This window comes from Primulina eburnea, chromosome 3 (assembly GCF_022965805.1).
Source record: "Primulina eburnea isolate SZY01 chromosome 3, ASM2296580v1, whole genome shotgun sequence".
NCBI classification, from domain to species: domain Eukaryota; kingdom Viridiplantae; phylum Streptophyta; class Magnoliopsida; order Lamiales; family Gesneriaceae; genus Primulina; species Primulina eburnea.
Window position 1 is genome coordinate 12,439,120 of NC_133103.1, and position 17,124 is coordinate 12,456,243.

The following is a 17,124-nucleotide window of genomic DNA, read 5'->3' on the forward strand; positions in this document are numbered from 1 at the left end:
TTATAATATAACGGAATTTTTGCAGTGAAACCTAATCCCTTGAATATTTTCATGGATCGGATCGTAGATTCGTTCTAGTCGTATATTGGAAAATATTTTTCTCAACCCCAAAAATTATAGTTTTTCAATTTTATATATATTTTAGCATGTCCATTCTGTTTTATAAAGTAGTAGGACCTTTATGCCATCCATGGAATTGCAAGGGCACACGTCCTTAATTCACCACACACAAACAAATCTATTAGGCTTTGCAAATGAAATTAATAAAATCATACAGCCATTATATTTAATAGATGTGAAGCTCGATCTTGGAATCCTTCACATATGGGATCCTGATCCCTGGATCCATTTTACGAAATTCGTGAGGTTTTCGTAAGAATCGCCAGCTTTAGACGCGCTAGCCTGTATGATTTTCTGGAGTTGCCAAGCTCTTTGCTTAAAAGCGTCGTCCCCAAGTACTTGATCCACCCTGTTCTTGATTTCTTCCTTCCCAATGATCCCACCATCGTCGTGTTCAAATGGTAACCCTACTTTCCAAATTTCAGTAATGTAGCTCCTGTTGATGAATTGATCAGCAAAATATGATGGCAAACACAGCATTGGAACCCCGTTGCTCACACTTTCCACGGTAGAATTCCACCCACAATGACTTAAAAAGCAAGCGATCGAAGGATGGCTCAGAACCTTCTGCTGAGGGGCGCAATTTGTTATCAGTCCCCGACTTGAAATCCTCTTCAAAAATCCTTATGGGAATGCCTGGTTTCCCACACCGGTTGTACTGTTTTCGGATCGTCTGACCCACAGGAACGGCCTTCCAGTGAGTTCGAGTCCAAGTGCTAATTCTCGAAACTGGGAAGGGCAGGGCTAAAAATGGTTGTGCTTCCAAATGCTGCATATATAACCGAGTGAACTGGCTGGTGATCGAGCCAGTCCAGACACGTGGAGTCATGTTCCAAGACATTTGGAGCCAGAGAGAAAGCCCCTGGCTCAAGGTCCTGTATCGAGTTACATATTGTCCAGTCTGCTGATTTGATCGCCTCGTTGTTTTGCATCATAATGTTGAATGTCGCCTTCTGCCGGGACAAGATTCTAGTGTTCACCCAGGTGAAATCAGACGAGACCATGTTCGGCATGGTTGGCGCAAACTGGATTATTTCCTGTTTTATCGGAGTTCCTGAAATAAACAAGGTCTTTGGTTACGCATAAAATCGGTTAGGTTCGAATTTTTCTAATCAAACCAATGCACACCGTGATACACTAAAAATCAATCTAAACCAGCGGTTTGGTTTGGTTTGGTTTTCTGATTTGGTTATGTTTGGATGCTAACTCAGCTACATATGATGTGTACATGTGCTGATATCTAGAGCTTCACGCACAATGTTTTAGTCCAACAATTTACCCGAGAGTCGATTACTTGGTAAGAACAACTTGGACTCCACAATTCTACGATTTCTTACAAAATATGTACAATACATAATAGAAATCGTCCCAACATTCCCGATATATATGTAAGCCTGATATAGTGGACAAAATATGCGGCTAATAACGTATTTGTATGGATTTGAAGAGTGTGTCTCATGTGAGACCGTCTCACGGATCATAATCTGTGAGACGGGTCAACCCGACCCATATTCACAATAAAAAGTAATACACTTAGCATAAAAAGTAATACTTTTTCATGGGTGATCCAAATAAGATATCCGTATCACAAATACGACCCGTGAGACCGTCTCACACAAGTTTTTGCCGGATTTGAATTCACAACTTTGGGATGGAAGTGTTTGATTTGAACGAAGTGATTATGAATTGGGGAGGATTTTGAAGTATATATAAATGACACATATTTGAATGGAATGCACTTGTAAATCCATTATAATCAACAATAAATTGATAAGAGATGAATTTATCCAAATAGATTTGAAACCAAAATTACCCACTACAAAGACACGATAATTATACTATATATGCCACTTATTTGAACAAATTATTTTACTATGAATCATAATCTTTTAATTTTTTTTGGGTAAAGAAACCGAAACAATCTTATATTTGATATAATAATAAAATTTGTTTTTCTATTACTTTAGGAAAAAATTGATTTTCTATTTAATCTTATGGAGAAAGAGGAGTAAAATTTTAAAAATTCATATATTATGCATATTTTAAAATTTAACTAAATTGATTTTTAACAGTTAGAAAAAACAAAATATAAAATAAGTTCATCAAAATGCAATTTGGCACCAAAAGTTATACTACCAAGAATCTTATTTACCTTCACCATCAACTATCCCATTTTCAATCATTTTTGGGATATTGAATCCCAACACCAACGATGCAGCTGCCGCAGGCAAGAAAGCCACAGAAGCAATTCCCATCTTCTTCGCAACTTGTTGAATCCTTCCTACGGACTGATCAGAAATCACACAGCTGAACTTTTCGTCCTCCGACACGCTGTTTTCTTTGATAATCTGCTCGACTTTCTGTGGCATACTATCGTACCAAACCTCTATGCATCTCCCTGAAACAAGCCTTTCATGGGATTCTAATCCATCTGAGATTGAAACCAAATGAATATGTGGCGAGGATGTGTCGACGATGCGGCTATGGATGATATCTAAGTTAACAAAGGTGACCTGAACGCCATGTTTGGCTAAGACTGTGGCCAGTTCCAATAGAGGGATCACATGTCCTTGCGCTGGTAAAGGGATCATTAGCACATGAGGTTTCCCATAGGTATTGGAATACTTGAGTTGGGATGAATATTTTATTTTTGGATCTTTCTATCTTGATGTTTTATAGAATGATTATGGACTCGACAAGGCGATTTCAAAAGGGATTATATAAAAACGTTGTGAAATAACATTTATGATAAAATATATACACACTTTAAAAAATACAATCGAATTTTACCTTGAGTTTTCCATTTAGAATCTGCTGTATCTTCGCTGTACAAAAATTTATAATCTTCGAAAAGAGAGAATGTTCACAATTTAATAATGTGATTTGGACTAACGATGCTATCATGATTTGGTGTCATTTTCGCTCAATTTGCCTTATATTAATGTGTATTCGACATCATTCAATCACACTGCTTATCACTAGATCATTACCTCAAGTAAACATAGTCGTAAGGGTAAAATCTGAACAGTTGGTGTGAGACGTAAAAGAAATTTTGATCGAGTGAAAAGGTTATGAAAGCCTATTTCAACAGAGGTTCAATTTTTTAAAATTGTTTAAAATTATTAAATTTATATTATACTCGATATTTTTTAGACAACTTTTATCTTACGCCCCCCAAAATGCGACATTTGGCCCGAGGTCAAACTGTGGCAACATCGCTTGGTTTAAATTTTACATGCTAGTGTATTATTGTTTATTACAAGATGATTTAACATAAATTCCGTTAAAATATTTTGGATTGGACGGATTGATGACGAAGGACAAAAATAGTCTAGTTGGATTGAAATGTCTGGTTTTTCTTTTAATCAAAATATTAATATAATATTTCATTGGCAAGTCATTTCATGGGAGTTTCGGGTTCAACTGGATCTTTAAAAAGTTTGGAATCAACAATTTCGATTATTTTATCTATTGAAAGAGACTTGCTAATAGACATGTTTAGGCCTTAGAGGGCATTGGACGATATATATTCGGGCCTCCCAAGAGTAAATTAAGAACAAATGTGAGCCCATGTTCACATTTTGGAAACAACGTTTGGATTCAATACAGACATGGCTAAATAAATTATATCTTGTCAATTTCGGGATCTCTCGGCTTCTGTATAAATGATCATCTCGTCCGAAACGACCTGGACCAATAAGAAAGTCCCAATTCATTGGGCCTTTTGATACGATCAAATAGATAGGCCAGGGACACCATATTCTAGTAGCCAAACTGATCGAGTAAATCTCCTCTATCCCAACTCAAGTCGAAGAAACTTATTCATGGTCACTGCTATCGCCTTTGGTAACATCAACGAAAGACATTGTAAATTGGTCCACGCGCATCGCGACAAGACCTCAGTCCTGCATAGGTGTTGTGACAACTTTTACCAAATCCGAAAATTGTCGACCACCAGATCCGCAACACACCAGAACCGCCTATGAATGATAAAGCACATGTATCCTTGCAGGGAATATGTTTTATTTAAAATGAGATGAGTGGAAGATTTTGCGATACTCACCTCGGCAAACGGGTCAATTATTCAGGGCGTTACCTACGATATTGCATAATTGTAGAATTATTCATTCATTACATGTGTCCTTTGTAATACACAAATCATATATTCCGATAATACAACTTAGACCACACAAACCGCAATACACAAATCATATATTCCGATAATACAACTTAGACCACACAAACCGCATGGGACATGGTTAGCAAATGTAACTCTCTTAAAGAGACGAAAGTAAACTGCTCCACAAAAGGTCCAAGGCCGTGGCCCATTTATCCCACTGGTAAATCTTGTACAAACATCACCATTTTTCACTGCTCGAAACAGGATATGGTCTTAGTACCTATATTGGTCATCGATACTCGTAGAAAAGAAGTTATAAAAGATAGCTTTTTTCAAAGAAAATCTAGACCGGTGGCACATTCGTCACCCATCTTTTGTATCAGATAATTTATGAGCCAGCCTCTACTTTCTATCAATGGCAAGTTCATTATTTCTTATAGATTGAGTCACTTCTAGCTCATATAAAGAAAATGGCCGCTTCCATAAAGCTACAATCAAATTGTCAACCTCAACTAAAGTTTAAGCAGATAAGCTGATAGCTGATACGATGATGATGACAACAATTTAGTCTATGTGGCGCAAGGACATGTTTCAAAGTCAGACATCATCATGTCTTTAATATGGTGCTGCCAGGTTTCAGCAACCAAGCCAAAAAATCAATATGTGCCCACCAATCCTTTACCATTCACTAAAAAATTTGTTTTATAATTTCTTTATTCTATTTTTGCAAGTGAATAAATAACTGTAGTTAAGTTGTCATAAATTCGAGAACCTTCCATAAACCCAAGATTTTAATTAACAACGCCTCTACACATTTAGAGGTGGAAACATACCTTTTTCCTAAAGAAGAAACATGCATGAAAGTCGAATCCAAAAAATGATTCCTATCGGGATATCACCCCGGGTTCCCTTTCACACAAAGATGAAAGAGAGACAGAAAGGCAGGCAAAATCTAGTATCCCACAGGAATATCTCAACAAAAAAACAAAAAACTTTTTGGAACATGTTTTAATCTACAATATAGAACCTGGTCCTTGTCTTTTTGTTGATAGAGAAATCTTTTGTTTTCCAGGTTTGGGTGGGCTAGAATCGCCACAGGTTGTCAGATACTTTCCCAATAAAATACTTATTCAAACAGGATACACACAAATAAACTATGTAAAGAACTTACAATTTTTATTTAAGAGAGCCTAGTTCCCCATCCCTTGACCATCCCTTGAATGTTAGATGCAAATGTGACGTCATGAACCCTGTAGAAGAGATACTAAGAGAGAAGAGAAAGAATATGATCTTATATATATCAATTAGTCATATCGTACAACTGAACTTGGAGTTGATCACCAAGCCATATCCCTAGAAAACACGGTAAAGTGCATCCATACAAAATCATCTAATTGCTCTGTGGTAGGTAAGCATCCCACTCCTCCTAAGTCCTCTCCTAGCTTTTTTGGGGCAATATAATGGATAGCATTTATACATGTTATATACTTCCACAAAATTTGGAAAAAAAGTTCATCCTTTTTTTCCAAAAATCACCTGATTCACTTGCACTGATTTCAGGAAATTTTCCCCAGTCCTCTTTTACGTGCAAAATGAGCAAATCTGCATTGGATTTGCCTGCTGAGAGAGAAATATAGGACTAAAGGAATGATTTTGATGATCACAAGGAATGGCAACCTGTTCCTTCTGGTACTGTTTTAGGTATTGGATGTGCTGAAACATATCTCTGGGGGTATTTCTTGGAAACTTTTGACGTGCCATTAGATGCTACAGAATCAGCCCCAGTTGGCTGGGCCATGATGTGGAACTTTGCAAAACGATTGATAATAGAGAACTTGGCCAGTTCCTGGGATTCCACCTTGATGTCCACAATTGATAAACTCTCGTCCATTCTGAATCGTCAATTCACATACTTCCAAGAATAAATAAGAAAACTGCGATAGCTTGAAAGCAATTGATAAAAAATAAGAAGATAACATTACATGTTAAAACTATCTTTAGTGTCAAACTGATGTGCAGCTTTGATCCTAGTCGCTCAAGTATTTATTTCATATATAACCAAATGCCTGTTTACGAAATTCAAACAAAAAATTCATTTCAAATTTATGTATAAACTGAGTTAAAAAGGGGTGCTCATTAATCCAATCGATTTGTGCAAGGAATCACACAAGTTAGGAGACAGCAGCAAAGTAAAAAAATCAGTTGATGCATTTTGCATCTTAATTGACTACTTTTAAGGTTTTTCTTACTTAGATCTGCATTCCAAACTTTGATGAACATAGAAACATGAGCAAGAACTGAATTGTAGCCCTACCTTAACAATTCACCTTCAAGCTTCTTCACTTTGCCAACTAAGCCTTCAACAGCTTCGGAGAAATCAGAGGCAGTACATCTTTTATAAGTCTTTAACTTGTCACGTGACCTGTGCATATTAGATTTGTTTGCGTGAGTATCTTCAAGTGTAATTGCCATGCAAAAGAAAAATTACCCAAAAAAAAGTGAATGTAGCTCTTACATGGCATTTCCATCTGATGGCATTTGAGAGTTACTAGTCACCAGGCATGCATCTGCAAAGCTGAATCTTGAAGCAAAATAGGTCACCCCATCACAATTTGAACAGGCATCTGAGGAGAGAATAACTGCAGGTGCAGGTTGAAAGACCTGTTGCATAAGCTGAGTTGCAAAAACAAGCCTTCTTTTTGCTCGAAACCTGGATTGCATATCTTCAAGGATTTCAACTTCATTTTTAACCTGATAGGATTGAAAAAATGAATGAAAGCATTAACACAGGTTTTGATTCAAAAATTCATGTAAATTCTTAAAATTTTCGTATTTCATTAGATAGTCTGCCTCACTTCTTCAGGTCTTCTACTGGAAGCTTCCGCCCATTCTAACTCAGCCACTCTGCAAACATAAACAATTCAAAAAGGAAATATAAACTGTTACTATAATGTCTTAATAAATGGAAAAGTAAAAACACACGACTTCTTTTCATATTTATTTACACAGATTCATCACATTTTACAGATTTTCATTCTTTTTGAGGTCTTAATTTAAAATGCTTGCCAACCTACCAAATTGATTCAGACATTATTCGAAAATTGTAGGATCACATACCTGATATTTTGAAGCATGAATGAATCATATTTTACTTCTTTGTGCCAAGGTACCATGTCAAATGCAACTTTGCGTTTCTTTGGTTTTGAAACTGCCATATTTTGACATGTGGCATATGAAGGCAACTTATTAGGGGACGATTGCTCACTCACTATAAAGGTGGCTGCGATAGACGGCAACATACTGCTTTCAATTGCCATCCCTGAGAATCGTTTTACAGTATTGCTAGGAGCTTTTGAATCATAAATTGGGAACAATTGACCATTTTTCAAAGTCCCATCATGCTTAGAAATATATTGGGCTAACTGCAAACTGATCAGCGACTGATAAGGCGATTCAATGTCATTTTGTTCCAGTTTATTAGAGGGCTGATGTGACTGTGTCATCAGTGAACTAGAAGCAACAACATTTGCTTCCAAGTGATTCTCTCTATACAAATCCTGATCATGATTATAACTGCTTACTGAGAAAGAATTAATTATCTCAGTCGAGTCCTTCTGGAGAAAACTTTCTGCAACCAACTGCTGTTCATGATATTCTGGTTTCGCTGAAGATGCACAAAACCCCTGCGCATTATATTCTTGTCCAGGCGAATTTATACTAGGCTGCTCATTTGGCAGCACCGAGCTAGTTTTTAGGCTGATATTTTCTGAATTGAGAGAACGAAAGAAATTGGGAGATTTTTGAGGCTTGGAGGACAAAGCAAAAGGCTGAGTGGTCACATCTACCCATCGAGAGAATAGTCCAGTCGGAAATCCCACGTGTTGTGATGAAACTGAAGTCACTGCAGCTTGAGTGACTTGCTGATTCTTCAATACTGGAAGTTCTGAACTTATAAAGTTGGCATTTTTAAGCATAGAACTGTCAGAACTATAAACAAGGCCATTAGTAGCCAAGTCAATTGGTTTAAGTGAAGCTGGAGCATGTTGGTTCTCAAAACGATCATTCACATTATGGCCTGAAGGATAAGTTGAACATGAGTTCCCCTGCATGTAGGCAGTTAAACTATCATTTGAGCAAGTGGTCATATTCACAAACTGTGAAATGAATAAGAAAAACGAAGGAACCACCAAATCGAAAGATTTTCACAAGCTCAACATTTACACGAGAAATAATTTATTACGCACCACGGGCAAAGATGACTGCGGAGTCCGCTGATCCAGTGAAATAGGAGAATTATTGCATGGCTTGGCACATGCTGCAACAGAAGTTTCAGTTCGTGGTGATTCATTGTGAGCTGAGATTTTTGCACTTAAGTGCATTTCAGGTGCATGATTGATGGATAGCCTATCCTTGTTAAGAAGATCAAGCATAGTGTTGCTGCCATATAAGAAGCCACCAGAGTACCCCGAGGATGAATACAAATTGAAGCATGGAGGAAAAGAAGCATATAGAAATAAGATCAGATGAATCCAGGAATACACTCAAACGAAATAAATGTTAATAATCAAATAAAAAAAGCAGTCCTCATTTTACAATCTCTGAGCAATTAAACAAGCATGGGAAACACAGAAATCACAACATCTTGTTGACAATTACTACCTTGCCTGATAAATCATACTTTGACTATAAAGATCAGAAGAAGCTCTTAGAACTTGTATAGGTTCATCGTTCATTCCAGAAGATATCTTCTCCGATTCTATCGAATAACCATGAATATTCTGCTGGTCCACCTGTGACAAGAGTATAATAGAAATAACAAATGCCGCCTTGCAGAGACAAATCTATCTTACAGAGATCCTGAATGAACTTAATTTGCAGCTATTCTATATTTTGCTTATCAATAATCTTAAGGTCAGAGACAGTCTTTTCTCAGTGACCACGTATATATCAAGAGGTGATTATAAGCATACCATCATTTGATGATCGACCTGGTCAAATGGCTTTTGAATCTCACAAAGGGTACTTCCATGAGGCCATATGGTGCCTCTCAATTCATGATCTGCAACAGAGTGAAACTCAGCATCAAGTCCTGTTCACAAAAAGGTCATGAAGGCCATTTCCCTCGTATTCTTTTGTAATAGTTTTCAAAAAGTTCGTAAAGCATCAATTGAGTTCTAAAGCAATACCTTCATGTTTAACCTTATTTTTGTGTCGATTTCAGAATCATGTATACTAATAATAAACATTAAGATCAAAGTGCATAAATTAACAAAACAGGTGCAACACATACCTGAGCTATTAAGGCCGGGCTGGCTTTTATTGCTAAGATGACATACATAATTTTTTGAATGCTCTTTTCGTTGACCTAACCTAATCTTGGGAAAACTCGAACCTTGAAACAGCTGACTACAACCCGTAGGATGCTTCTGCTGACAGCTATACAGGCTATTATTTGTAGGGGAGTATTGGTTGGAAACATGTAAAGATTCTGAGTGAAATCCCTCTTTCTGCCTCAAATATTGGGGATTTGACTGTTGAAAACCAGGGGATGAGCCATTTATATTTGAATCATCCGGCACAATCTCAGTTCTCACACTTAGAAGGGAGGAATTTTGTAAGTCTGTATCGACCCAATTGCTGTTCTGCTTCACAATACCAATGTAATTGGAGGTTTGATTATCAGTTAATAGTTCTGAGTTCTGAAAGTTCAATCCACTCCATTCTTCTTGTAACCCACCATCACCACTAGAAGTTTCTGCCACGGCAGACTGCATCAGCGCACTCCAGCTACCACTTTGAATAGTGGGAAATCTGTCAGTGTAAGATGCGTGTTCCAATGCAGTACTCGCAAATTTTTCCAAGCCATTATCTATACTCCTGCTAAATGAAGATCCCAAAATGTTTTCATCTGTACTGTATAAGAACTTCTGCTCCAATGGGTCAAGAGAAGTATCAGGATCGGACGGAGCAGGTTTCAATACTTTCCTCAGAGTGAGTTCATGCCAACCCTCATTCTCTTGTCTCACCTCAGATTCCAGAGGTAATGCACTCCTCTGATCTGTCATTCCTTGATGGGAGTAATTTCCATATGAGATTCCACAGCTAAAACCTTGAACAGGAACTTGATTGGATGGTAAAGACTCATCTGACATGCTTATCAGATCTGAATACAAATTTCTTTTTTTTATTCAAGAGCAAGTTGCCGAATCCTGATGGTTGCATGGAGGGCATTTCTAAAGCGCCATTATTGTTCTTGGTTAACAGATTTGAAGAATGATCAGGGGGGCCCTTGAAAGTGAGAATATAGATCTGAAATTTTATCAGTATTTGGAGTAGAAGCTCCACATAACGAGACGTCAAACTGCGGGTGTGGTAAGCCCACTTGATTCATAAAATGGTTATGATTTGGTACAATTTCCGATTCATTGTGTATACCTTGCATCATTTTTCAATTTACCAACCATAAGCATTTGTGACGAATTCTGAACAGGCATAGCCCAATTCCTGGACCTTCTGTTTCCGCTGCAATTCTTGTAGCTGTTTAAAAATAATTTGATGCCGCAACATTTGTGCATCACTAAAATAACAACTGGTGACTTGACTGGTTTGTTGTACCCAGGTAATTGGACTTCAAGAAATTTACTACATTATAAAATATTATGGTAAGACACGTAAAAAGACATTCACCACTCAACAACAACAAATATTTCGAGCAATTTAGTTCCTTAGTAACCGACTCATATATAAAATATCTCCCAAAAGAGAACCACAAACCTAACATATACGGGAAAAACATTTGGGTTAAAAGGTTTAGGAGCTTGGTATCATCCAAGAGTCCCTTTGCTTTTCTGTTGGTGGGATTTTAAATTCTGGTCCTAAACTATGTTATTTAATTTACTTATAGGGGGAAACTATGAAGGTGAACTTTGTTGGAATTTCTCTAAGGGCAACTGTTGCTTGTTTGTTTTGTCGTTACATTCGGTTAATGATAAGTTTCCTTTAAAGATATCGACTTAATACAGAAATTTATGTTTTAGTTAGCTATTCATGTTTAAAGCTTCAAATACCATCTGCTACAATCTGCTATGGGACCTAGTCTCTTATTCAGTTATGCGAATATAATTGCTGTGTGACATCTTTATTACTAATATAATAGCTTTGAATACTTTATTATGGTTCTATTTTGCAGCTTCCTTTTTTGAAATAAATTTCATGCGTGAGTCGGCTGGCCAAGAAACTAAATCACTCGACAGATTTTGAATTGTTTGTCATCGAGTAGCAGACTCCTTCGTCTGTCTTACTGAACTATCTATTGATGTGGTAAGCTTTTTAATTCCAGTAATCTGAGGCACGAGTTACAAAAAACTAGTTGAGTAAGGAGTCATAGTTTTAGTAATCTGTGGATATGCAACAAAAAAATTACATTTAAATAGCTGCAAAGCATATCCATGAGTTAGGTGAAGGAATGTGCACACAACATAACACAGTGTCCTGTTAAATAGGTACAATATTTTTATATACGTAATTTCAGCAAATAGACAGTTCCCTAATTTGCATATGTCAGCACCCAAATTTTCACTCTAAATTTCATGAAAATTCGAACGAGAACAGGAGTTCAGTAGAACCCTGACACTGTTAAACGAGCAAAAGCAGCTGACTTTATAAAGTTCCGAAAGATAATCGAACACTATATTGAGTTTCACTGATGACACAACAAAACCTTATACACAAAACCCATGAATTGCTCAAATTCAGTCATTAACAATACAAAAATGGGTGTAAAACAACAAAATGGTAATCAATTCCGAAAGATAGATCAAAACCCAAATGACAAATGAGTAGAAATTCAAAAAATAGGTTGGAAAACTAAGCTAGAACATCTTTACCTTTGATACGCAGCTCGATCGAGAGAGATTTACCCACAAGAACAGCACTGAAAACGATCTTAAATTTCAGTCGTAATAATTAGGGGTTAGGGGGTGGGGGTGGGCTTAGGTTTCGGTTACTTGGGTCCGACACCATCACGCGGGTTCTTAAAAATTCACACTACAGTGAGTAAAGTGACGGGCGGCTCCTAATAAAATTACTTTTTTAAATACGTAATTTATTGCAAAACTTGAATTTTTTCCCATATATATCAAATCATTATTAGTTTTTTCTTTGCATTTAGTATCCCATTTTCTGAATATAGTTAGAAGGAAATAATCATATCTGAAAAATCAATAGTATACTTTCTCTTTTATTTTCTTGTAATGAGGTTTTAACACTTCGAATTATTTATATATACTAGTACAACGACACACGCGTTGCGTGCTTGTACGATATGTTTTTATAATTTATTTGATTTATATTTAAATGAGGATCAAAATATATTTATAAGAAATAATGAGTGGCTACATTATAATTTTGATATATGAACTAAAAAATAAATTAAAAAAGAATAAAAAAGACCCAAGCAAAAATTGAACCTACAATCTCATGATTAAAAAACATAGGCTTTATCCACTAAACTAAATGTGACTTACTTTTATTTTTTAACATTTTATTAATATATATAATTAGTAATGTAGAGAGTGGGGGTGAAGGGTAGGTATTTTAAAAAACAGACCAAGGAAGTTACTCTAACCTACTCAGCCTTAATAAATAGTAAGAGATATATATATATATATATATATATATATATATATATATATATATGAGAAGTTGTTATATGATGATTGCTTAATTTTAATTTTCTAATTCATTATTAAGTATAAAAAATTCACATATAAATCTATATGTCAAATACAAAATAACCATGTTTTATTTTTTAAACGAGAGGAAATCTTCTATAATATTTTAAATATTTAGAAATAAAAATTCACCACTAGTATTAACCATGAAAACATGTATTAATTTAATTCTATAAAGTCAGAGAATGATACAAATAATATTGCTGCAGGAAATTTTTTTTCTCGGGTAAAATAAGGTATAGTTAAAGGTACAAAAAGGTGAAGTGTTGTGCATTGCCATTTAAGGAAGGGGATGGGAATAATTCCATTTCATGCAGTCATTCGCATATATTAGATGAAAAAATTGAAAGCACACAACCCGGAATTAAAAAAATACCCACTACTCAAACAGATGAGAGGTCTATCTCGCCACGTAAAGGAGGTAAAAATAAATCAAGATTCTAGCAAAAGACCATCAGATTCTAAAAAAGGCAAAAACTCAATAATAATCATCCTTTGTCCTTGATCTTTCACATATTAAAAAATGCCCAAAGCCTAAACCATATCTTGTTCACGAAGGGCGATAGAACTGAAACAGTACCAAATCTTTCATCAACTTCCTGTAGGCTGCCCCGCCCCAGAAACTGTGTCGTCTAAAAGCAGTTCCGACTCGATTCAACTTCTGATGTTGGTGTAGTCGTTCCTATCCTTTCCATCCGTAGCTTGCCCAAAATCATCAAATTTTGAGTCAATTCCATCATGATCATCACCCAATTGTCCCTGGTTATTGCCATATGGTCCTGCTGTTTCACTGTTTGACGAGAAAGAAGAACCACTTTGGCTAGCATTGTAGTGGCTGTCACCGTCTCCCCAATTACCATCGCCTCGTGCACCACCACTGCTGAAATTTTCACTGCCGCCAAATCCCCCTCCTCTACTAGGATATTGGTTGCCGCTGTCAAATCCACCACTTCTGGCGTAGTCGCCATCTCCACCAGTGTAATTGCCACCACCAGAACCTCCAAAACCACCACCTTGGAACCTTCCGCCACCATAGTTACCACCTGGACCACCGTAATTGTAGCCATCACTGGCTCCAAAACCACCTCCAAAACCACCACTACGAGATTTTTCTGTTGCATAGTTCACCTTTATCCTTCGGCCATGGAGTTCCTGATAAATAACAAGCAGATGCCAATTCAACCATAAATAATCAAGCAAAGTTTATGACATATAGACATTAAAAATCAATTATTCAAATAAAGTGCCTTACTGCAAGAGCTCATTATGTTCATATCTTTGAATATCCTTGCCTCCGGTTATAATAAATAATTCATTTATTAACATAGCATTAAAACTCTCCATTCATTGTCTCACTTCAATGATCAAAGTTTGCAAGGAAATTATGCTGATGATATCATATGCACAAGTAAAAGGAAACAGTAAATAATGAAATAATCTAGTGCATACTTGCTGACTAAGGAAAATTTGTATCTGCCACCGTGTTTTTATTTACAGGTAGAAAGTGAAGGTAAAGAAGTCAAGCACAAATGATTAAATTTGCACCACCAACTAGCAGTACCATTAGTACATATGACAACACTGAGCAAATTGTAGACGACTGGAGAAAATCCATTAAAGATACAGGAAAGCTATTATAAAAAGCATTAAGATCAGTATAGATATAGATATAAGCACAAAGCCACAAACATGATGAAACGGTCACATACCTGGCCATCAAATGCCTGGATAGCACTGGAGGCTGCTTCAGTTGAAGTAAAAGTGACAAATGCAAACCCTTTTGACCTACCAGTGTTACGATCAATGATAACTTTAGCTGTAAACACACAAAAAAAAAGCAATAGTAGGTCAAAACTCAAAAGCGTTACCATTACAAATTAACCATACATGACAGTTTATGAACATCACTCTCAATATTCAGCAATGCCTGCTATCTTTTCATGAATTTTTTTTACAAAAATCAAGGAAAATATACCAAGTATGATAAAACTCTCTGCTTCGGTAACTTCCCAGAGCATTAACAACCAGGATCTCCAAGAATCGTAAAATAAAGAAAATTTACTGAATGCAAATCAAATTAAGTTGATTACACGAAAAGACTATACCTTCAACAACTTCCCCATATTTTGAGAAAGTCTCACTCAAACTCATGTCATCAGTGCTATATGAGAGACCTGCAGTGGACAACAAGAATAAAACACCGAACACGAGAAGCAAAAAATAATAGTTAAATCCCAAAATCCACATAACCACTTGCACCTCCAACAAAGATCTTTGAAGATGTGGACATGCTCCTTATGGCCGCAAAAAGTGAAGGATTGGCGGTACTTTGTGTCAGGAAATTCCCAACTTTCTTGAGAAAAGCCATTTCACAAATAAGCCTAAATATTCTAAAAGAATAAACATAAGAAGAATCAAAATTAGCAATTAGCATGAATCATATGAACATAGGCAGCCTGAAAAAAAAATCATCTTTACAAACATATTATTCATACTCATCTAAAAAAAAATTAAACCCTTCACTAGAGGGGGACTACAATGTGAAATAGCTCAAAAGTGTTGATATATCATTAAACATCATGAAGGAATTTAAATTACTTACAACAGATACCCATGTTTTTCATTCGTTCACAAAAACAGCATAAAACCACAACATATTTCCTTAAAAAAATAAATAGGAGCAGATTGGGCCAATAGATTCAGAACTGGAATATCTCCAATACACCCTAAACCCCTAAAGCTGATTCAAGATAAAAATCCACTTGATAAATTCTTCCATCAGTCCTATGTAAACAACAAAAACGGGAATAACGGAGGAAAATTATATGGTTCGAGAAAGAAGAAAGCTGAGAGGCACGTAAAATCATTCGCATCAAATTCCAGTGTTTTCATTAAACCTCAAAAGTCCATAAATCGCAGCGAAATGATAAATGCACTTTTAAAACCCACCAACTGTATACAAAACCAGAAAATTTCCCATAAACCCTAGTACGGATTTAATATGAAATGAATGCTAAATAAAATGTGAACAAAGGGAAGCTTAAGGGTAAAGCGTCTAGCGTTCGATAAGCAAAAAGATCCAAAGCATGGTTCTTAGTTCTTACCTCGGAACGGAAAGAATGGACTCCGAAATTATTTCCTATAGAATCTGACTCTGCTGAGCACGCTTCGATCTGCAACCTCAGTTAAATGATACGAAGATGGCGTCGGATTACGAAGCCCGTTAGTTAAATGAATGAAACACAAGTTCAAAGCCCATCAATCAACAAGCCCATGGAAAGAAGAGATAATTATAATCGGAAATTTTTCATTTTTTATTTTTTGGACATTTTAGAATATGTTATATTTGTTTGTTTTTTTTTTTTGGTAATTTTAATAATTTTTATATGATTTTGATGTGATACAAATACATATGCACATAGCGTTGAGTAGTATCACATTCACACTCAGAAAATGACAATAACAAAAAATTTACGGATCATGACTAAAGCTGAAATTCGAAAATATAGATAAAAATAATCTTGAATAATCACACGTACAAAACGAAAATTTCAATTTTATGTAGTATTTGTTTGATTATTTTGTTAAGTACTTGTTATAACAACAACAGTTGTGTCATTTCCACCCATAGCTGTATTTGAGAAAATGAAACGCCATGGGACGGTGAATCAGAGTTTTGAGGGGTCGAACTTAATGTAGTAAATTCTATATTATTATCAAAGTTTTTTCAACGATGAAGTATGTGAAGACACCGCTTCACAATAAAATGGAAGATGTATTTATTGTCGATTGTTAGACACTATGTATGAGATCTAGTTAAGAATCTCTACTATTCTATAATAGTTGAGCCCCTAATAAAAACCAGTATACAAGGACACCATCTTTCTGTCCGATTTTATTCTTTTTAATTTTGTACATTATTTGTCTTAACCAATAATATTATATTCACTGTCATAAGGAAACTGCTAACGTTTTTTTCTTTTTTTCTCAACCCACGATTTCTTTTCCAAATTTCCACCACACTGAGAGCAGATAAGTTTGTGACGCTCACGTTTTTTCTATTTTCTACTCAACTCACGAGTTCTTCTCCAAATTTCCACCATGCTTAGATATTGAAACATGTTAGTTTGTGAATGTTTTCCCTCAATCTCT

The 17,124-nt window shown here is 35.9% G+C and overlaps 2 protein-coding genes and 1 pseudogene across 13 annotated transcripts; all 3 read right to left on the reverse strand.

Moving 5' to 3' along the window:
• Window positions 1-79: 79 nt before the first annotated feature.
• On the reverse strand, window positions 80-4,449 carry LOC140826776 (UDP-glycosyltransferase 83A1-like; annotated as a pseudogene).
• Window positions 4,259-12,281, reverse strand: LOC140826495 (uncharacterized). Of its 11 annotated transcripts, XM_073188828.1 has the most exons (13): window positions 12,127-12,281; window positions 9,531-10,882; window positions 9,211-9,329; window positions 8,900-9,030; window positions 8,485-8,677; window positions 7,358-8,343; window positions 7,096-7,144; window positions 6,756-6,991; window positions 6,555-6,662; window positions 5,918-6,132; window positions 5,777-5,842; window positions 5,412-5,490; window positions 4,273-4,491 (listed from the first exon to the last, which is right to left on the reverse strand). In XM_073188828.1, exons 2-12 carry the CDS (start codon window positions 10,390-10,392, stop codon window positions 5,417-5,419), a joined length of 3,039 nt encoding a protein of 1,012 aa, XP_073044929.1. In that variant the 5' UTR covers window positions 10,393-10,882; window positions 12,127-12,281; the 3' UTR covers window positions 4,273-4,491; window positions 5,412-5,416. The 11 variants fall into 11 exon arrangements, with proteins under 11 accessions (XP_073044932.1, XP_073044935.1, XP_073044928.1 ...); XM_073188831.1 differs by having other exon boundaries at window positions 4,259-5,490; window positions 9,229-9,329; XM_073188834.1 differs by having other exon boundaries at window positions 4,260-5,490; window positions 9,229-9,299.
• Window positions 12,282-13,223: 942 nt separating this feature from the next.
• Window positions 13,224-16,224, reverse strand: LOC140826496 (uncharacterized). 2 transcript variants are annotated; one of them, XM_073188839.1, is made up of 5 exons: window positions 16,077-16,224; window positions 15,232-15,362; window positions 15,078-15,146; window positions 14,682-14,788; window positions 13,224-14,124 (listed from the first exon to the last, which is right to left on the reverse strand). In XM_073188839.1, exons 2-5 carry the CDS (start codon window positions 15,338-15,340, stop codon window positions 13,627-13,629), a joined length of 783 nt encoding a protein of 260 aa, XP_073044940.1. In that variant the 5' UTR covers window positions 15,341-15,362; window positions 16,077-16,224; the 3' UTR covers window positions 13,224-13,626. The 2 variants fall into 2 exon arrangements, with proteins under 2 accessions (XP_073044940.1, XP_073044941.1); XM_073188840.1 differs by having other exon boundaries at window positions 15,232-15,353; window positions 16,077-16,222.
• Window positions 16,225-17,124: the final 900 nt, after the last annotated feature.